This window comes from Orcinus orca, chromosome 3, assembly GCF_937001465.1.
Source record: "Orcinus orca chromosome 3, mOrcOrc1.1, whole genome shotgun sequence".
Classification (NCBI taxonomy): domain Eukaryota; kingdom Metazoa; phylum Chordata; class Mammalia; order Artiodactyla; family Delphinidae; genus Orcinus; species Orcinus orca.
The window spans coordinates 125,905,168-125,927,823 of record NC_064561.1 but is presented as its reverse complement, the minus strand read 5'-3'; the positions used below and the strand labels follow the sequence as shown (position 1 = coordinate 125,927,823).

Sequence of the window (22,656 nt, the reverse complement as noted above, 5' to 3'; positions counted from 1 at the left end):
GGCAGGTGGATTCTTAACCACTGCACCACCAGGGAACTCCAGACTCCAGCTTTCTATTTCGGACATTTGTCTCTATCTTGGATGGCAAAAAAATGATCCAGTTATGGTTAATATTGAAAACATAGTCTCAGTTACCACTCTATGGGTTACATCTGAAAAAATATATACGTATGTACTCTGAAATAAGGCAATCAGCAGAAAATGTCTGAATTCATCTGATACAATTACCTTCAATCTAGGAGCATGGTGAGAACATCAAGGACCCATCAACCAGCTTTACTCTGACGTTCAAGCAAGATCACAGTCAGGAGACAAGGCACATTCTCAGTCTCCTCTGGCACCTGGCTTACCGTCAGCTGAAGACCAACGAATGGCAGAGGCTAGCCCGTTTGTGGAACTTTACAGACGCCCGGATCAGAGCCATCAAGGAGCAGTGGTCAGGTCAGCATGTCCCAGGAGATGTGGGCAGGAGGCATTCGGTATTAGGAAGAGCCATCCTTACTGGTGCCCATCTTCCAAGTGGGTGTCCAGTGCTCTTGATAAGCAACAGACTGCAGGGGCCCAGGAGTGGGGACAGTTAGCTTAGGACCACAGAGGTGATTGGGAGCCTTGCAGACTGCTAGTACTCATGGGAATCTGCAGTAGATTGAAGTTTGCAAAGGATGATTACTTTTATTGAGCCATATTGAAAAGGTGGCATTTAGCCTAGAAGGAAATTAAGGTTCCCAACTGAATTGGGCACGAAGGAAGCAAGGATTTAACAGTTGGCTTGTCACTGGGAAGCCACCTGATTTCTGGAGTTCCTTGAGATCATCCTGGGGTGAATGGATTCATTCCCTAACAACAGGCTAACTATTTAGGGCTTCCACACCAGGAAGGAATCCCTTAAACCAGGCCTGGGGCAAGGGGTTCTTGTAGGTCATGGCCTTGGTGAGACCAGGTGTCCCATGAGAGACGTGTGGGATAGAGACCCATGGCTCTCTTGGTTAGAGGATTCCAAGCCATGGAATCATTTCAGCCAGACTCCAGATGTCAGAATTAGTGAGGTCGGAGTCCTTAGCTTTGCTTTTTTATGATTTGACCCAAACCTAGGAAATACAGAAAGCTTGTTTGCATTATCAACTAATTAGCTTTAAAAACAAAGAAGCAAAGACTTTTCTTGGCAAAACTTTTTTTTTTTTTTTTTTTTTTTTAAATAAGGAAACACAAGCTTTATTTATTTTTATTTTTTGCAGTATGCGGGCCTCTCACTGTTGTGGCCTCTCCCGTTGTGGAGCACAGGCTCCGGACGCACAGGCTCAGCGGCCAAGGCTCACGGGCCTAGCCGCTCCGCGGCATGTGGGATCTTCCCAGACCGGGGCACGAACCCATGTCCCCTGCATCGGCAGGCAGATTCTCAACCACTGCGCCACCAGGGAAGCCCTTGGCAAAACTTTTTATTCAGAGCACTGTCCTTACATGGCTGTCATGAGATGTGAACGAGTCCCATGCGCAGGGGGTGATCGCATTATTGATTGCTGGGGATTGGGGATAGCAGAACCACAGCCCATGGGCACATGGGCACACAAGTAAATTATGACACTTCTATTGCTAATTCTAAGGATACATTTTCACATGAAAAAATGGAAGATAATACATTGAAAATGTTGAATATTGACTACAGTTTCTAAAAAGATTTCTTTTGTATTGTTAAGATTTCTCCTTGTTGCTAATTAGGCACATAGTGTTCTGTGAAGTCTTTAGGAAAATGGAGTTGCCTTCTGGAAATTTCTCTTGACCTAAAAAATTGATTTGGAAATGCAGTGTGCTTTCAGAGTACTTGCCATCAGGATAAGGGGAGTTTTGATGTGTTTCATTCACACATTACCGAGTGCCTAGAGTGTGTTTAGCTGTGCCAGGGGAAGCATACATCAGCTCTGTAAGCCATGGTGCCTGTTTAATGGAATTGATAATCTAGTTGGCATGATAATAGTAACATTCACAATCCAATTACATAACCCTGGGTTATGCTACTGGCACAATGGAGTTGGTGGGCTTTTGAGCAAAGGAATGACACGTTGATGACGGTGTTTAAGAAAAATTAGTCTGGCAGCGGCAAGATTTAGGAAAGGAACTGGATTCACCTAGGAGCACTTTTTCTTTTTAAATTTATTTATTTATTCGGCTGCGCCGGGTCTTTGTTGCTGCATGCGGGATCTCTGTGGCCAAGTGCAGGCTATTCAGTTGTGGCATGTGGGCTCTTTAGTTGCAGCTTGTGGGATCTAGTTCCCTGACCAGGGGTCGAACCTAGGCCCCCTGCACTGGGAGCGCAGAGTCTTAACCACTGGACCACGAGGGAAGTCCCTAGGAGTACATTCTTCATGCATATAGTTTGTTCTCCCTGCCCCTCTAACAGTCTGTGCAGCGGATTTCCTCCCCAGAGCTCAGGCCCTCCTCACCTCGGCATCTGGCAGAGCTAGGAACCTGGCACGGGTTTGTAACTGTGACCTCCAGCCGCGAGGGACCACGGTTCCCATCTCCGTATCCCAGCACTTCCCTGAACACCTCTCAGGGGTTAGGCGTCTAGTGAGATCTGCCCAGTGAAGAGCCCTGGCCTGGCCGGGCGTTGCAGACTTCTACCAGAGGAGTTTCCTGGAAGCTGGACTGGCAGGTGGGTGCGTGCTGGCTGCTTAGGGTGTGGTTCACGGGCGGCAGCAGCAGCAGGACCTGGGAGCTTACTCACCTGCAGATCCTCACCCCAGACTGACTGAACCAGCATCTTCACTCTAACAAGACCCTCAGGTGAATTGCACATCTTAAGTTTGAGAAGTGCTAGCCTCTAGCAGTGCCACCTGAACGTTGAAGAAAAGCTCCACGTCTCTTTAAGATTGTCCCTCCCCTCTCTCATCCTCAGCTTTCATCTGTGTTAAGCACAGCAGGTGCGTGGCAAGTGCTGAGAGACTCCAAACTCTGGTCCCCCTAGAAGTACCAGTGAGGCGACTGGAAGGGCTTTCATCCACTGGGCTTCTTATCTCACAGCTGCCAGAGGAGGAATGAACATGCAACCACAGTCATATGGGACTTGTGTTAGAACTGAGTTCACAGTAAGGAGGTGTCAGCATCTGCCCTTCGTGCTTGCCACGGGAGAGGAGAGCTTCCGTGAACACGGCCACGGGGCCCTGGTGACACAGGCCACGCCGGTCAAGCACCTGTATGAAGAGCTGGTGTGCGTGGGTGAGTTACAGTTTTCAACAGATGGGAACTCCCGCTGGTGAGTTGCAGTTTTCAGAACTAGCTCGTGAGTTACAGAACTAGCTGGTGAGTTACGGTTTTCAACAGATAGGAACTCCCGCTCTCTTAAAATGGTAGGGGACGGTCAGCACAAGTACCTCCCGGAGCCACAGCAGTCCCAGCTTGGTGTCAGAACATGCAGCTTCTCCTTTGGTGACTTAATCGGCACTGGTCCCGTTGTTAGCCTGGTGGTTCTCAGTGTCATTCCCCTGCTGGGCATTTGAAAAGTGCAGGAGTACTTTTGTGTGTGTGCATGTGTGGGAGGGGTGTGGGTGGGAGGAGGGCAGCAGGAGTGCTGAACCATCTTACAGGACAGTGCTCTACAACTAAGAATTGTCTTGCTCAACATGCCTGTTCCTCTTGGGAACTCTGCGAGTTAGTATGTTTGAAAAAATTACTTCTACGCTGAGAGAAAAGAGCAGACAGGCAATTATTTTGCCAGCTGGGATTACTGCTAAAAATCACTCTGCCAAAGACCATACTGTCAGGGAAGATGCTTTGAAAACTTATCACCATTATTTTCGCTGCTGCAGTTTTACCTGAAACTGAGAACATAAATGCACATCACATCACGGATCCAATATTCAGTTTCAAGCAGTGGTTGGTACGAGGAATAGTGTGCATGGATTATGCCTACCTTCCATGACATTATCCTCCTAGCTCTGGGTTTGTTCCCTCAATTTTGAACTTATTCACTTCTATGAAATAGTGTCCACAAGAACTCCCAGGGAAGACTGAGAGGCAGTCCACTGCAGTGGGTGAGGGCATGTACTCCGGAGCGAGACTGTGTGAGCTTATAGCTGAACTCCAACAAATAAGGGGCTATGATTTCGAGCAAGTTCTGTACAGAAATCACTCTGCCGGCATTCTCAGTTTTTAACTAGAAAAGTGTCTGTGTCAGAGGGCTGTTGTGGGATTCAAAGTGCCTGACATGTAGCCAAGTGCTTAATAAATATTAGCTATTAATCTTGTTATCATTTTTTCCAGAAAAGATTGGTCAATTTAAAAGTGAAACTGACTCAAGGCCCAAGAAATGTGCAGTTTCATAAATGCCTAAAGAAATTGTATTTAAATGATTTTCCATTCAGTATTCAGCCCTCTTAAATTCAGTTCTTCAAATGGCGTAAAGTTCTTCCAGCAGTAGTATTGATTTTCTTTTCAACCGTGAAGATGGCAGTGACAGGATTCTCTAACAGATGAAAAAATGGTATTACACTTTCCAACCACTGAAAAGTCAATTTTTTTGGTTTTGCTTAAGGCAAGTTGTATATTTTTCCCATTTCTGTCATTTGATGCAACATAATATGTGATAACATATCTAGTGATAGAATAACCTAGGATTTTGTATATCATGTTTTAAAAAATTATGATGGTGGGAACATTATGGTAAATGAAAAAACCCAGGGTTTTAAGAATAGACAGACATGGTCTTGAATCATGGTTTTGCCGTTTATTAGCTGTGAGCCTTTGGGCATGCTAACATTCAAGTTCTCAGATCTTTAGTTTCCTTCTCTATAGGATGGGGGAAAGAGATCTATCTCTTCTATAATATTGAGGTGATGATGAAGGGAGAATGTCTATGAAATGCCTAACCTCATATCCATAGTATTTAAATCATTAACCGTTATTTGTTTCATAAGAGAAACTTGCTTTGGAAATTCAGTTACTGTTGGCTTTAAATAACACCTATGTGTAATATATCACTTAAGAAAAGACCAGAGGTGTATGCACCAATGTTTTTTAATCTCTTGGTGATGTAATTACAGGTGATTTTCATTATCTTTGTACTTTTGGTACTTTCCAATATTTTTTTAAATATTAACCACACATTATTTTTGTAATCTGAGAAAGTTCTGAAATATGAAATCAAGTATCAATTTCTATCAGCTTATGTGCACCTGTTCATTATAATTTAAGGCTCTCCATTATCAAATTCTGACTCTAAGTCTATAAGCCCAGAAATAAAATCACGAGCAATTTCAGTCCATTTATTATATCATGAATTTATAGTTCTGCATCTTCATCTCATGCTGATTGTAAATGGTAAGCTTAATTTTAAAACAGGTAATATGTTCACATGATTATAAAAAGTTTTTAGAAAGGTATTTAGTGAAAAGCATTGTCCCCACCTGTTCTTCAGTATGACCAGTTTCCACTGACCTTGCTTCAAAATCTGGGTAACCTCTTTATGCAATAATAAACAAATATGAATACATACTCTTACTGTTTAAGTGTTTTAATTGTTGAATTTAAGTTGAATTAGGCTAACACTGATTACTTGGTGCTATAGACAATATACAATTTCTAGAGTTTAGATAAAGCTTTAAAAGATGCTTACAATATTCTTTTTTTAAAAAAACCTATTGATCTGTGATTTAAATTTATTTTATTTATTTATTTTTGGCTGCATTGGGTCTTCGTTGCTATGCATGGGCTCTCTCTAGTTGCGGCGAGCAGGGGCTGTTCTCTTCGTTGTGGTGTGCGGGCCTCTCATTGTGGTGGCTTCTAGAGCCCAGGCTCAGTAGTTGTGGCGCACAGGCTTAGTTGCTCCGTGGCATGTGGGATCTTCCCACACCAGGGCTTGAACCCGTGTCCCCTGCATTGGCAGGTGGACTCTTAACCACTGTGCCACCAGGGAAGCTGCTTACTGAAAACCATTCCCTGTTGTCATGTAAGTTCCTTAAAAAGCAGAGCCCAAGACCAAAGTTTATGAGCAACTGCTTTTTTCAGGAGTGTAGATCCAAGGAAGCAGGAGTGAAGGAAAAAGGAAGTGAGATGGGGAAGGGAGAGCCAAGACCAGCGTGATTTACCAAATTGGCCAACACTTGGTATCAGGAACAACTGATTATTTGACCTCAAGAATGGACTAATGCATCTCAGGACAATTCATATGGGGAGAAAGTAAGAATTGATCTGTTTACCCCAATGGGATGATAATTCCAGGCTGCATATGAGTGGAGCCTGCCGGTATCTCAACTCTCTGAGTGGACAGGGAAGCTCTGGGGAGGAGCATGCCCATGGTATGGGCAGCAGGAGATGAAGTGCTGTTGATTTGTGCTTATTGAAACCCAAGAAGAGCTGTTTGCCACCAGTGGTAGCTGGCCACAATCCAAAAGGAGCACTGCATAAGAAGGATCTAATACTTTTTAAGACACAGCCAGATACTTTTATAGTTCAAAAAAGCCTTGGTGTGTCCTTTAGAAAATGGGATATTTGCCAGTCTCACATTTATTCTCCCATGTCCTATTACAACATGAGGCAATAAGAAAAACTATTTCCAATAGTAAAGTTAGAGCACAGGGCTAGGTCATGTTCAGACTGAAAGAGGCTGAAACCATCCACTTCTGTTAAAGATACGGAAACTGAGGCTGTTCACAAGTTCCCCAGAATCCACTCATTTTTATGTGAGCCATAAGTACTTTGGAAAATAGGTAGGGTAGGTAGATCTCATTATGTCACAGATGAGGACCCTGAGATTAATTTAAGTGTCTGGCCCTAGATAACACAGTCAGCCAGCAATAAAAGCATTAGAAGCCTGGTCTTGTTCTCCTAAATCTGTTTGCCCAGATGGTTTCTTCCTATTGGCCAGGCATTAAAAAGTGTCTGCCAGGCCTGGAAGGCCTGAATTGCTGAATTGTCCAGGGCTGTACCATCACAGGACAATGTTTGGATGTTCAGAGCAAAAAAAGGTTCAATGCTATAGAGTTTCAAAAAGGTAAGAAAGAACATTTGAAATAGGATCATCCTAACAGGAAATTTCTTTTTTTTTTAAAGATTTTTTTTGATGTGAACCATTCTTAAGGTCTTTCTTTATTGAATTTGTTACAATATTGCTTCTGTTTTCTGTTTTGGTTTTTTGGCCATGAGGCATGTGGGATCTTAGCTTCCCAACCAGGGATTGAACCCACACCCCCTGCATTGGAAGAAGTTAAGTTGAATTAGGCTAACACTAATTACTTGGTGCTGTAGACAATATACAATTTCTAGAGTTTAGATAAAGCTTTAAAAGATGCTTACAATAATCTTTTTTTTTAAAAAAAACCTATTGATCTGTGATTTAAATTTATTTTATTTATTTATTTTTGGCTGCATTGGGTCTTCGTTGCTGCGCACAGGCTTTCTCTAGTTGCGGCGAGCAAGGGCTGTTCTCTTCGTTGTGGTGTGCGGGCTTCTCATTGTGGTGGCTTCTAGAGCCACCACTGGACCGCCAGGGAAGTCCCAGTAGGAAATTTCTTTCTGATGTTTCTGTAACTCTGTTATTGTGCTAGTAAAATATTTCTTCCCTTTTAACATTAAAAACTATTCATAGGTATTGCTATTTCCCCCCCTATTTTTAATTGTTAGAGCCCCAGAAAAATGAGGACTAATATATTAAAGTCACAAAAAAACTTTGTGATATTACTCTGGGCTTTTATTTTTTTAATTTTCAAATAAAAATACCTTAGTTTCTATTAGTTTAAATAATTTTTTTAGTAAAGTTCTCTCTCAAAGTTTACTTGGTAACATTGCAAATGATTTAGCCTTTTGGAAATAACACTGCAAAAACAGGATTTATATACTTTGATGATATAATCGGTCACAGGTTGAACCTATTAAAAAAATTAAGGCTAGTTTCTTTTTTAATTTAAAAAAGTTTTACTTAATTGCTTAAATAAAAAATCACATTAAAATAATCCTACATATAGTTACAAAGGATGGTACAGCTTGAAAAAGTCTCTTGTAATTTTGAGGAAATTAATATGATGTATCCATGATGTTCTAAGAATATGAAATTTTAAAAACTAAAAATTTCTAATTCTTAGTAAAGCCAGAAGAATTCAACAACCTCACTAGGAACATATTCATTTTAGTCAACCACTTTTATGGACTGAATGCTTGTGAGAGACTGGGTGTGAGTTGATCTGGTTCCGAGAGATCTGGAAGCTGAGGTACTACTTTCAGGGTGAATGGTCCGGGGATATTTTGCTGCAGTAGCTTGCGGAATGGTTTGCTGAAAAGGCAAAAATATGCTTCAACAATTCCATAAAATTATACATACTAAATATCATTTCATTGTCTATAACTTAACCCAACAAACATTAGTACATGTAGATTCCTATTAGGGTCTTCCACTTAGAAAAGTCATCTTTAAAATACTTGAAGTAAAATTATATATATTATATCAAAACATTCACTGTGTATTTCAAAAGCTCTACGATACAGCTTTTGCTTAAAAAAAAGGAATGAAATCTCTTTAAACAAAGATCCTCATGTCAGATTCTGCTTTAATAAGATTTTCTCTTTAAAGAAAAGGAGAAATAACCTCTTAGAGTGTTTTATATAAATGTTTCTTCGTACGTAAATAACTGGATAACCATTACAAATGGGAGAGATTCTTGCAACTAAGATGAAATTTTAGTTGCTAACCACCTAACCTGACCCTGACAAAAGAGCTATTTCTCCTTAGGGATGATGGGCAAGAGAACCTGTAGAAACAGATTCATGGTACCACTGGCATCATGATCTACAAAACATGGCACAGGATGAAGTAGCACTAGGAGCGAGCAATTATCCAGCAGATGGAGCTCAAGTGTCAGAAATCTGATGAATGGTTTATTAGTAATTGTCTCTAGTAGTTCTAGTTCTTAGGATCCTGGGATAAAATGAAAAATAAAAATAGCACAGAGGACTGCCACTGTGCCTGCTACACAATCCAAAGTAGGTAACAATGGAAGCAGTTTATGGCTATTGAATTCGTGCCCAATTACTGAAGAGTAACTGAACATACTAAATAAACGAAGGGCAGTTTGAGAGATAAATATCAGAAACAGGGGTTGTAAGTCTTTAGTTCCTTGGTTTTTATTCTGTAAAATATCATTCCAATCAGTACAAAAAAACAGGTTGTCTGAATTAAAAATAAACACATGTGCTGTCTTTATATCTTCCTTACCTTATGAACGGACAGTCTCTCTCCCCCTATCCCTTTATAAACATCATATGTGCTGATAAAAATAGAAATGAGTTCATTTCTTCTCATCTTTGATACCTAATCTCACATTTTCAAAAATACGGGGAGAAGTCATCTAAGGACTTTCAGAGGCTGTCCAACCTATGAAGGCTAAGATGATCCTCTACCCTCGATCTGTTCAGTTTGGACTTGGTACCTCCATCTCAGTCTGCCACTTCACTGTGGTCACACTTTACCTGAAGCTAAATTTAAACAATCAATCCAGCTTCTTTTGACTTAATCATCTAGTAACAATCTAGTGTTCAGAAGGAAAAGGATTTAAAATCATTCCTTTTATCTTTTTGACATATTAAGCAGACAGGAATGTTGCTTAACATTCAGAATTTATATAGAGGACATTCTTCTTTAAAATCAATCGTTGTTTCTCTTTAGGGATGTGTTCTTGTAACTTTTAGAAATTAAACTTTTTGAGACAATTGTTGATTCATATGCGATTGTAAGAAATAACACAGAGATATCCCATGTATCCTTCTCTAGTAACTTTTTTGTTGTTGTTTTTGCAGTATGCGGGCCTCTCACTGTTGTGGCCTCTCCCGTTGCGGAGCACAGGCTCCGGACGCGCAGGCTCAGCGGCCATGGCTCACGGGCCCAGCCGCTCCGCAGCATGTGGGATCTTCCCGGACAGGGGCACGAACCCGTGTCCCCTGCATCGGCAGGCGGACTCTCAACCACTGCGCCACCAGGGACGCCCTCTAGTAACTTTTATTAAGTTAAATTTGCTTATGGCTTTACAATTTACAAAGTGCCTTTATACAGCTCATTTAATTTTCATGTTATCTTATTTAATCCTGAATCCTGACAATAACTCTAGGAGCTAAGTACTCTTATTGCTCCCGTTTTACACGTGAAAAAATGGAGGCTCAAATATTTACTTGATTTGTATACGATCACAAAGGCAGTAAGTAGCGAAACTGAGGCACTAACTCAGGGGTTTTTTTTTGGCTTAAATTCCATGTACTTTATATCACGTGAATTTATTGCAACCTGATTTTTTTCCAAATTAGAAATACGTTGACAATTATATTTGAAAATAAGACTTCAAAAAATAAAAAAAAGGAAAACTTAAAAACTATAAAAGTAGGTGTTTCTTAGAGTAAAAAATCTGCTACATGGACAGCACTTAATGAGTAAACAGTTTTTGTCATTTTTTTTTTAATGAGAAATCATTTATATACTTTACCCTTTTGGCCATCAATACACTGGATTAATTGTATTTGATAATTTTTATACTATTGAGAAGAAACAATGTTTCTGAAATTAATTTCCTAAAATAGGAAAGGTAGATTTAAAGCAGGTGTGATAATTATAAGTATATAAAGACTGTAATAGTAAAGGTAGAATAAGTACCAGTCATCATGGATTTTTATCTTCTCCTCAACATGTCATTTAAGTGTTTATTAGTCTATCAACTCTCAGGAAAAAGAATTTTTGACAAGAAGTTATCAAATGCAGACTCACCACTGTGACCGGATGGTGCTTTTCCACAACGACGGAGCTCATGGGAGGAGAAACTCCCATTATAGCTAAACTGCTACTGATTCTATTTTTTGAAGCAAAATCACATTTCCCTGTGATCCGGGCTGTGATTGTTCTTCCAGCTTTCTGTTGTGCTGATGTCACAACCCTGGGCCCATACTAAAAAACAAAAAAATATTCAGTTGGTAGAAAATCCATGGCAAAATTTATGGTACTTTTGCTTCTATAACTTATAAAGAAAATACACAGGCACTTAAAATAATTGTATATGCAACCAACTCTAACATGGGGAAAAATTTTTAAACAAGGCCAAAAGCAAAACATAAAACCAAGCACCCCAAACACCCCTTTAACCTTGGTATACCAACTATTTTATAGGATTTTAGGAACTTCTAAAACTTTATTCTGAAATAATTATAGATTCATAGGAAGTTGCAAAGAGAGCATAGAGAGGTCCTGTGTATTCTTCACCCAGTTTCCTGCAATGATTATATCTTATGTAATTACAATGTCAAAACCAGGAAGCTGATGTTGGAATGATGCCTGGGTATAGATCTATGTCACTTTATCACATGTGTAGATTCCTGTAACTATCACTGCAATCAAGATACAGAACTATTCCATCACCACAAAGCTCTCCCTCGTGCTGTCCTTTCTTTAGAGTCATACCCATCTCCCTTCCCAAACAATCCCTAATTCTTGAACCGCTAATCTGTTTTATGAACTTCTGACCCTTATGGATAAATCATCATTACTCATATGCTTTTGTGTCCTCCCCTTTTTCTTATGGCATTGTTAATATACTTTTTTTCATGAATAGAGACCAGCTATCATTTTTTTTTGAATTTTATTTTTATACAGCAGGTTCTTATTTTCTATTTTATATATGAGACAAGCTATCATTTTTAATGAGAGGTTTTTATATCAACAAACTGCAGTTTAACTGTCCCAGTTCTTTTCCTATTATATATAGCAAACTTTTGTAATTTAAAAAAAAGGATTTTTTTTTTTTTTTTTTTTTTTTGGCTGTACCACGCGGCTTGTGGGATCTTACTTCCCTGACCAGGGGTGGAACCCGGGCCCTCAGCAGTGAAAGCACAGAGCCCTAACCACTGGACCACCAAGGAATTCCTGGATTTTCCTTTTCCTTTGAAACTTATTTGTAGAATGTACTGCAAAAAGCGAGATGATCATATCAAAAGGTAATGTCAGGTTTTACAGTTTTTGTTGCCTACCGCTGGACAATACACCAGAAAGATTACATTTACGTCAAGAGTAGTACATGTACTCATTTTTTTTTTTTCATGATCAACTAGTTACATTAGCGGGGCAAAAATCAAAAGGAATAAGAAAAAGGGAAATGACATATTTAAAAAGCCCCAATATTTGTATCTTAATATCTGACATGGAAACAATGCAGATTATTGGTTGAGTACAGGGCTCTGAAGCCAGACTGTCAAAGTCTGAATTACAATTGCATTAGTAATTGTGTCCACTGGCAAGTTACTCTCCCTAAGCCTCAATTTCCTCATGTATGAAACAGGGAGAGCAGGCCCAACTGACTAATGCTAGCCTTTCACTTTCTGTTCAGATGAAGAGCAAAGTTAGAAGAGAAACTTTACTGAATAGCTTAAAAATCCAATTAAAACCCCTCGATTATTTCAAATGGAGTTAGAAAAACTGAAGTGCCATCTGTTGTTCAACTTTGTGAACTGCAATAGTACATTTGCTTGTATAACTGCCTAATATATATATTTTTTCAGTAAACGTGCTGCCGAAGCGAGCATATGTTTTTTGAAAATATTTTCCACCATGAAATTCTGATATTTAACATACTGATGATGTCTGCAGAAAGGAAATAATTTCACAGATGAAAATATTCTTTCACTAGAATGGTAATCCTCCCTTCTCCAGTTATTTGTCTCCTGATTCTCTGCAGTTTACTTTCTACACACACCTCCTTTTAGGTACTGGAAATTACTGAAGAAGACTAGAAAAAGTTTTGAATGTTCATAGGAATCCTCTGTGATTCAAATGAAGAGAAAGATAGCCAGGCCTGGATCACAAATCTCTCTTTTCCTGTTCCCAACAATAATGGTTTCATGTAAGGTAAGTAATCCAAGTAATGTATTTGTTTTTGCTTTTGTCAATATGGTTCTTTTTAAAAACAAGAAGACATATTTGAGGTAAATCTGAGTATTTTAATTAAATAAGAAAGGAAGAAAACTAGCATGGCACTTACAGATTGATTTACTTGTGATTCTCCTTTCTCTCTAACCCTAAATGCTGTACTTATGTGAATGAAATTGAATGGGTGTCTGTTTTGAAGGAGCAAGATGTAGCTGGAGGGGTGGGGGAAGAAGGGCTGTCTATATAATATTGTGTTTTTCAGGTTTCAAAGACTTCAAAATTATCTCAGGTGACCAAATTGTTTCAAAAAATAAAAAGGGTGGTAAGTACACTCATTCATTTGGTTCTCGTTATGCATGTTCAGATTCAGATACAAACCCAGATGTACAAGTGGTGCAGTCATATTTTAAGAAGTGAATTTTGAAAAATCTAGCTCTATGTGTTATCTGGATATGCAGCATGAATGACAAACCAGAAATAAATACTCACTGTGTTTATTTAAATGAGATCATCAGTATAGGATCACACTTCGAAATGTGTAATCATGAAAAATAAACACAGCTTGAACGCATGTCAGGGTTGAATTTTAGTGTCTTATTTCTAAATCAAAACTCCCCCACACATTCAAATTTCTCTTAAGTCATATTTAAGAAATGCAAAATAGCAGCTCTCAACATATTTTTCCCCAAAGTTAGTAGCTTCCAAAAGGCAGAAATTCAAGGGACTTCCCTGGTGGTGCAGTGGTTAAGAATTCGTCTGCCAATGCAGGGGGCATGGGTTCGAGCCCTAGTCCGGGAAGATCCCACATGCCGTGGAGCAACTAAGCCTGTGCGCCCCAACTACTGAGCCCACGTGCCACAACTACTGAAGCCCGCGTGCCTAGAGCCCATGCTCCGCAACAAGAGAAGCCACCGCAATGAGAAGCCCGCACACCGCAATGAAGAGTAGCCCCTGCTCACCACAACTAGAGAAAGCCCGCGCACAGCAACAAAGACCCAATGAGACAAAACTAAATTTAAAAAAAAAGAAAAGCAAAAGGCTGGAATACTTCAGATGACCAACTGTCTGGCTGACTCATGCGTCCCTTGGCTGCAGAGAGCTGCCTAGCTCTACAGCACCTTCTAATGGCCTGTGTAACTCTTTTTTTTTTTTTTTTTTTGGCTGCGTTGGGTCTTAGTTGCGGCACACGGGATCTTCATTGAGGCACATAGGCTTCTCTCTAGTTGAGGCGTGTGGGCTCCGCAGTTGTGGCGTGCGGGCTTAATTGCCCCATGGCATGTGGTATCTTAGTTCCCTGGCCAGGGATCGAACCCATGTCCCCTGCATTGGAAGGCGGATTCTTAACCACTGGACCTCCAGGGAAGCCCCTGTAAATCTTAATTAAGACCTAAAACCTACTCTGCCATCTTCCTTCCTCTCATGTAAGTGGTTAGGGTCAGGGAGGAGAGGGAGACAAGCAAATCTGAATCATCCCAGCACCTTTATAGAACTGTACATGCCTTTGTGCCAGATCCAAGCCAGAGTAGGGAAGAAGGGCATAAGGTTTTTGTTTTTTAAACATAATGTTTATTATATGGAAAATTTTTATTTTTTATTTTATTTTTTTTGTTAGTTTCTGCTTTATAACAAAGTGAGTCAGTTATACATATACATATGTTCCCATATCTCTTCCCTCTTGCATCTCCCTCCCTCCCACCCTCCCTATCCCACCCCTCTAGGTGGTCACAAACCACCGAGCTGATCTCCCTGTGCTATGCGGCTGCTTCCCACTAGCTATCTATTTTACGTTTGGTAGTGTATATATGTCCATGCCACTCCCTCACTTTGTCACAGCTTACCCTTCCCCCTCCCCATATCCTCAAGTCCATTCTCTAGTAGGTCTGTGTCTTTATTCCCGTCTTGCCCCTAGGTTCTTCATGACATTTTTTTTCCCTTAGATTCCATATATATGTGTTAGCACATGGTATTTGTCTTTCTCTTTCTGACTTACTTCACTCTGTATGACAGACTCTTGGTCCATCCACCTCACTACAAATAGCTCAATTTCGTTTCTTTTTATGGATGAGTAATATTCCATTGTATATATGTGCCACATCTTCTTTATCCATTCATCCGATGATGGACACTTAGGTTGTTTCCATCTCCTGGCTATTGTAAATAGAGCTGCAATGAACATTTTGGTACATGACTCTTTTTGAATTATGGTTTTCTCAGGGTATATGCCCAGTAGTGGGATTGCTGGGTCATATGGTAGTTCTATTTGTAGTTTTTTTAAGGAACCTCCATACTGTTCTCCATAGTGGCTGTACCAATTCACATTCCCACCAGCAGTGCAAGAGTGTTCCCTTTTCTCCACACCCTCTCCAGCATTTATTGTTTCTAGATTTTTTGATGATGGCCATTCTGACCGGTGTGAGATGGTATCTCATTGTAGTTTTGATTTGCATTTCTCTAAGGGCATAGGGTTTTTTTAAAAAAAAAGCCGTGCAGAGGTGAGTCTGATAAGCTTGGCCTGTATCCCTGTGCCCTTCACTTGAGAGACACTGAAGAATACAGGTTTAATGACAGGAGGCCGAGAAGTCAGAACCACAGTATGCATATTAATAGCTTGATTAATTTAACTTCAGGTAAATTCTCCCACAAATACGCCATCCTCATTCAGTACTCTTCCCCCTCTATGGACTCCTCTATTAGCAGCTAGTGACTTTAGGAAAAACAATTCCTATCTTCATTCCAATTATAAATGAAAACTTAAAACCTAACCAAGATGGAGTCACTACAGAGTAGTGTTAATATGTCTGCATCCAGGAAAAGGGAAGCTGTAGTTAAATAAGAATATACAAAAAGGCCATTAGCCTCCTAAGCCCTTGAAAGTACCCACTAATTTCCTTTAAAATTAATAAGTTCTTCATTTTTGTTTAATTATCACTATTGTAATAGAAGTTTCAGGTATTATTTTCATTACAAATTCATGTTTTAGCTACTTTGTGTATTAAATATTTTCTGTGGATTGGCCTAAAGACCACATAGACTCTTTTCTCCATGGGAAAATATGTTCTGAGTTCAAAATATCCAATATACAAACAAGTTTGGAAACTTTTTCCCAACATAGGCACCTGAGTTAACTGTACTGACCATTTCTTCCTGTGTAGAGGAAGCTGTAGCTGTCGGTGCAGCGCCATGAGGAGCAGAAACAGGAAGGTGAACAGAGGAAGTGGAAGCAGCCCCGGCAGGAGTGATGGAAGCAGCAGAGGGAAAGGCAGCAGTGCAGGTGGCTCCCAGGGCTGCCGCTGGTGGGGATGGTGGCACTGCAATTGCTGAGGGCATCGGAGGAGCTGAAGGATCCAAATGAGAAGAATGTTCTTTTCCTTGAACACCAGGACCATACTCTTCCCTTTTATTATTTGTGAAGTCTGTCCCTATAAATCACAAATTAATTCCATTAACACTCTTCCAAGTTAAGATTACTTTTATTTTCCCAACAATGAAAATACATAATCTCCAAAATGTGGTCCAGCAGAAATGTAGAAATGTGTCATATACTGGATAGGTTAACACTGTTCGGTTAATGCAGTTGGTCAGTGTTAACTGGTTAATGTCAGCATTAACCACTAAAGACTTCAGACCAGTTCCTTCAACATGTGAAAGCTAATGAATGATTTGCTCTTATGTAAAAAAATAAATTATGTACTCAGCTGGGACCTTACAACCACTATAATAATATGGTCACATTGTGCCTAAAGATTTATGTTCTTTGCATTATTTAATACAACTATCCTGATAAATGGCCTGGTATTTAGATCTTTAGAATAGTTTTCTGATATCACCATACCCTCTTCATTTACCATCTATTGCTCTTAGCCTAACAAAACCAATGTATTTTTAATTCTTGATTTTTTCAGCAAACAATAATAAATCAATAAGTAACACTAAAATCTTTACTTTTGATACTGTAAAAGAAATGAGTTCTTGCAGGTAGACTATATGTCATGAATTAAGAGCATATTTGCACACTTAACTGATTTTAGTGACACATATATAGAAACCTTCTCTCAAAACTGAACCTTAATCTTAGATCAAAGGAATAAATAATGTCAGCTTCCAGAAGCCAGGATAAAGAGTCCTATTCTAGATTTCCACCCCCCAGCATTAGAATTTGGTTAAAATTTCCATTTAAGACTATATCTTCGGGGCTTCCCTGGTGGCGCAGTGGTTAAGAATCCACCTGCCAATGCAGGGGACACGGGTTCGATCCCTGGTCCGGGAAGATCCCATATGCCACGGAGCAACTAAGCCTGTGGGCCACAACTACAGAGCCTGTGCGCCACAATTACTGAAGCCCACACACCGAGAGCCTGTGCTCCGCGACAAGAGAAGTCACCGCAATAAGAAGCCCGCGCACTGCAACTACAGAAAGCCCGTGTGCATCAACGAAGACCCAACATAGCCAAAAATAAATAAAATTAAAAAAAAAAAGACTATATCTTCCTGGTACCAAACATCAGGGTGAGGATTTCAATATTCAGTCACTGAGATGTTTCAGAATATATGAATAGAGGGCATTATGTAGCCCTATGCTGAAAAGGTTTTCCGTGTTGTCCTCATTCCAGAAATTCCAGAAATTTGGACTTCTGTATAAGTTCCATCCAGAAATTTGGACTTCTGTATAAGTTCTTGTCTTAGACTATCTTTACATAAAATAGAGCAATAGTTACTTCATTAACAAAGTTTAATGAGGATTACAATGCATAGGTCCTTTGAAATAATTTGATGAAAGAGATGAATTCAACATATACTGCTTTTGCTTTGAAAACAAAACACACACACACTGAGTTTTAACATGTTTTTCATAGAAAGTGACTGATTGTCTCTTTTTTTAGGTGGGTGGCAGACTTATGTGGAACCAGTATAGTAATTATTCTCGCTTTAACTGGGTATGTTTTTCAGTTGGAAAGCATTTTTCTACTGTTCCTAAAACTACTTTAAAAATTGGCAGGTATCCCTTTAAAGGCCATTTGTATTGACATATTTTGTCTACCTCATAGAAACTTTTATCTAAGCTATAAGATTGATTAGGATATTGTACAACATGAGATGCACTGCAGATTATGGCTAGCAGAGAATCAAAAGAGATAAAAAATATGTATTTATTTTGCTCTAACAAGTAGAGCAGTACATTAGAAACACTGTATTATTAAAATCTGCATTATAAAAAACAATTGCTTTGGCTTCCCTGGTGGCGCAGTGGTTGAGAGTCCGCCTGCCGATGCAGGGGACACGGGTTCGTGCCCCGGTCCGGGAAGATCCCACATGCCGCGGAGCAGCTGGGCCCGTGAGCCATGGCCGCTGAGCCTGCGCGTCCGGAGCCTGTGCTCCGCAACGGGAGAGGCCACAACAGTGAGAGGCCCGCGTACCGCAAACAAAAAAAAAATTGCTTTAAGGGGGCCAGAAGTAATTTTTTTTTTCTTGTGAGAATTTATTTTTAAAATTTATTTTTGGCTGCCTTGGGTCTTCGTTGCTGTGCACGGGCTTTCTCTAGTTGTGGTGAGCAGGGGCTACTCTTCGTTGCGGTTCGCGGGGTTCTCATTGCGGTGGCTTCTCTTGTTGCAGAGCATGGGCTCTAGGTGCGTGGGCTTCAGTAATTGTGGCATGCGGGCTCAGTAGTTGTGGTCTGCAGGCTCTAGAGCGCAGGCTCAGTAGTTGTTGTACACGGGCTTAGTTGCCCTGCAGCATGTGGGATCTTCCCGGACCAGGGCTCAAACCCGTGTCCCCTGCATTGGCAGGTGGATTCTTAACCACTGCGCCACCAGGGAAGTTCCTCTTGTGAGAATTTTTAAAAATTTATTTTAATAGCTGTTATTAAAATGCCACAAGACAAATATCACAGAGCAAATCCAGCATTACATTACACTGAACTTTTGCCTTTGGTAGCTCAATCAACACTAGTGTGTACTGCTAACATGTGTCTTACTAGTCCTGTTTATCTTTATTACCCATTGTTATGGTAAACAAAGCACAAGGGGACTTCCCTGGCAGTCCAGTGGTTAAGACTCCGTGCTTCCAATGCAGGGGGTGCAGGTTTGATCCCTGGTCGGGGAACTAAGATCCCACATGCCGCACGGCACAGCCAAAATTAAAACGAAACAAAGCACAAGGCCACTGAAAACAGCTGGGATCCCATAACCTGGCATTAGCTGCAGATGACAGTAGACTTAAAAGCAATAGGAGCAAAATAAATCATGTTGTATAATTATCAGAATACATTTTCTCCAAGTCCTGTTATGGATATATGCCTGTAAGAGACATAGCTGTATTTGAATTTAAAATTTAAGACAGTAAATTTATTAAGGTGGTAAGACACTCTGTCCTAAGTAAATTCGTAACCTTCTTAAGTAGGTTACGAGAAATAGATTTCTTGCAATTGAATGTAGCAAGTTCTAATGATTATAATTTCTCACTGTACTTGTGAAACCCAGTATCTGTTACAAGTAGATAATTAAATTCTTCAATTTAATATATACAACTTGCTAACAATTACAACCGAAAGCAGACTATCCAATCATTGGGGACGGTAAGTTTGTTTTTAGCATTAATACTCAATTAAAATACGATTTACTAGAGAAATCAAGTACTCATTTGGGTATTAGCAAGATAAACCATTCAGCTTCAAGATTCTATGATTCTAAGTTTCTAACTTGCATGTGGGCCACATACCATGACTGTCTGAGAAAGAAAACGATTTGCCTTAACTCACTACCATCTATAGCGTGCACAATTGAAATAAAAACTGTTTATTGATGCTTTAAAATGAGGGCATAACAAGCACAGACAAGTTATTCACAGGACTGAAATCATATTAATGATGGTACAAAATGAAATTTTCTCAATAAATAAACTGAGTTTCAAACAGGATTTAATATGAGGAAATACTGCAAAAATGTTCAATGTGTACATGAAACTTTGGAGGCTGACTTAAGACTGCAGTAATTATATCATGAGTATCCTCTTACATATTTAAGTATTTTTTGTCTTTTAAAGTGCTTTCAATTATATTTCACTGCATTCTCACAAGAATCCTCTATGAAGCAGGTAAGGAAGATTTATATTATCTTCTTTGTTCAGAGAAGAAAACTAAAACCCAGTGAGGAAAATAGGCCTCCTTGTAAATTGGTGGCAAAGCTGTTCTAAGCCATGTGGATGACAAAAGCCACTCAGATCCTAGCCAATACATGGACCTTTCTTGACATAGAATTATTTTACTCAACTTCTATAGATAGGCCGATATGTATACTTGTTGAAAATGAGTTTTAGTTGAGGACTCTCTTGCACTGGAAGACAAGCAATTTTTAAAAAATGGGAAACCATGAATAGACAAGAAATATTTAATAATGAAAACAGTCTAAGGAATTTGGCTACTTAGAAAAAAACAGAAATGAAATTTTATACTTAAAGGCATTACCATTATAGTTAAAAGAGCCTTAAAATAATGTTATACATTCAAAGCGTTATTATAACATTGAGCCTAAATACTTAACAGTTTACTTGATCAGATATAAGATACTGTAAGTAACCATGACTGAGAGAATTTTCATGGCAGATTTAAAACTGAATATAACACCATGATATTAAAAATAGCAGTGCCTGGATAAGACATAGGTACTGCAGAAAATCAGTACTGCAGACCACACCAATCACTGAAATCTCCTCAAACCCTTTTTGAAAGTAAGCAGAGAATCTTAAACAAAATACTAACCTGTATCACCTCTGCTTTGAAATATAGTCATGGCTTCAAGATTTAATGCACATACACCCCTCATGAAAGCTTTCTTCATGGAATCTTCAAAGTGCTCTTTTTCATGCTGCATCCTTTGGATCTCAGCTTTTGCATTTTCCAAAGCTCCAGATAACTAAAATCAGGAAAATTTTTAAAAAGAAGAGAAAAAAACTGAGACACAAGGAAGAATATCTATTGTTTAAAAAAAAAAAGAGACTTATACTGTGAAGTTATTTTTGTGTGAAATACTAAAATCACTTTACCACATACCTCTTCTGCTGTGTCTCAATTTATTTTAAAAGATGCATCTAACCTCTATTGTCTCCATCAACAAACCATTTTCATTCCTAACCATAAAGTCAGGGTTTAAACAAAGGGAATTTTACACCAGTCCCAATCCTGATTGATGTGTTCTAATTATACAGAATGATGTTATTTCTCACCATAAAATTTTTATGTAGGATACTAAACAAAATATATTAAGAGCCCCAAACAGCCCTCACCCCTTCAGAAAAAAATAACTAAACGCCTGCAACAGTAACAGTTTTTTTTTTTTTTTTTTTTAACTAGATGTTATCTATAGAATTTAAAGTGCAAAGTGCCATTAGGTACAACACTTTCCCACAGACCAAATCTAAAGGGACTGCATGGGACTTCCCTGGTGGCGCAGTGGTTAAGAATCCACCTGCCGATGCAAGGGGCATGGGTTCGAGCCCTGGTCCGGGAAGATCCCACATGCTGCAGAGCAACTAAGCCCATGCGCCACAACTACTGAAGCCCTTGCGCCTAGAGCCTGTACTCTGCAACAAGAGAAGCCACTGCAATGAGAAGTCTGCGCACCGCAACGAAGAGCAGCCCCCGCTCTCCGCAATTAGAGAAAGCCCAGCGCAACAATGAAGACCCAATGCAGCCAAAAATAAAAATAAATTAAAATAAATTAAAAAAAATAAAAAAGGGACTGCGGTTTTGCATGTCATTTTCAATTGCAGAAAATTATTTGCATAATAAAACTTTAAGAATTTAGTGTTATAATGATGAAAAAATTTTTTTTCCTCTTAATATTTGATTTCAAGAGGCCTACTGCATTCTTTAGTATGGTTTTATTTTCATTTTGGGTCTCAAACGTTTTCCCATGGAAACAATGTTAATATTATTGTTATAAGTCTAAATAACTTCAATTTATATACAGACACTTTATACCAACATTATAAAAACACAGTACACTTAAAATAACATCAGGATAAACACTTTTGTTTTTGGTCTTTATTTCTGGCTAAATAAAGGCCAAAAGAAGCCTAAGAAAGTATGCTTTCTTAGAGATGTAAGGATCTGTGGCTGATTTACATTTCCAAGAGAAATGTACATGCAAGAGATTTAACACAGGTTTGGAGGTCAAAGTTATAACTACTTAAAAGAACAAATAAGTCTGTAAGTCTGACTAGTACTGTTCGTTCCCAGTAGTCTCATTTGAACCCACACTGCACTGAATGAAATTGGAGAAATGGGTTACTCTGCCTAACTGTAAACTAACAGTGAGTGATGCTACCCATCTTTTTTACTTTTATTAAAAAAGTGAAAAAAAAAGTTTACCACTGCAACTTTGGCTTCATAGTCATTGGAAATCTGGACACAGACTTCCTCAGCTCTTGCTTGGCAAGCTCGTTCCACCACTTCTTTCCACTGCTTCTGTACTATGGCCCGCCAGCCTCTCCAGACTTTCTTCAGTAAAGTTCTCTGGAAGTACTGGTCAGCTAGTTTACTTTCATAAACCTAAATGAAAGTAATATACAACCTCAAAAACACAGTGGACTGGTAAAGTATACTGGCAGTAGTAACAAAAAACATCAGCCTGCGGGAAGCAGGGTACATGCATTATCATTTAATACTGTGTAATCGTGTTCTTCTCATGTGCAGATGGGAGGACAGGCTTAAAGAGGTTAAGCAACCTGCCTAGGTCACACAGGCAGAAAGGGAAAAGCCAACCTTGCCTCATTCCAGA

General features: G+C 39.4%; 2 protein-coding genes and 1 long non-coding RNA gene across 11 annotated transcripts in view; 1 reads left to right on the top strand and 2 right to left on the bottom strand.

Moving 5' to 3' along the window:
- The window catches only part of ANKDD1B (ankyrin repeat and death domain containing 1B), a 53,207-nt gene extending 49,840 nt beyond the window's left edge, over positions 1–3,367 (top strand). The window contains 3 exon segments of the mRNA XM_049707875.1: positions 240–441; positions 2,396–2,781; positions 2,894–3,367. Coding sequence (XP_049563832.1) covers positions 240–441; positions 2,396–2,583 — 390 coding nt within the window. The 3' untranslated portion in view covers positions 2,584–2,781; positions 2,894–3,367.
- Positions 3,368–5,244: 1,877 nt separating this feature from the next.
- The window catches only part of LOC125963932 (uncharacterized), a 498,665-nt gene continuing 481,253 nt past the window's right edge, over positions 5,245–22,656 (bottom strand). Inside the window, exon 2 of the long non-coding RNA XR_007476391.1 lies at positions 5,245–5,850. This is a non-coding gene — a long non-coding RNA (uncharacterized LOC125963932). The remainder of the gene's footprint in view (positions 5,851–22,656) is intronic.
- Positions 5,245–22,656, bottom strand: part of POC5 (POC5 centriolar protein) — a 36,072-nt gene continuing 18,660 nt past the window's right edge. For all 9 annotated transcript variants that reach the window (XM_033430045.2, XM_049707747.1, XM_049707745.1 and 6 more), the window contains 5 exons: positions 22,248–22,427; positions 20,637–20,790; positions 16,019–16,302; positions 10,736–10,912; positions 5,245–8,260 (listed from right to left, as the gene is read on the bottom strand). In XM_033430045.2, coding sequence (XP_033285936.1) covers positions 8,117–8,260; positions 10,736–10,912; positions 16,019–16,302; positions 20,637–20,790; positions 22,248–22,427 — 939 coding nt within the window. In that variant the 3' untranslated portion in view covers positions 5,245–8,116. The remainder of the gene's footprint in view (positions 8,261–10,735; positions 10,913–16,018; positions 16,303–20,636; positions 20,791–22,247; positions 22,428–22,656) is intronic.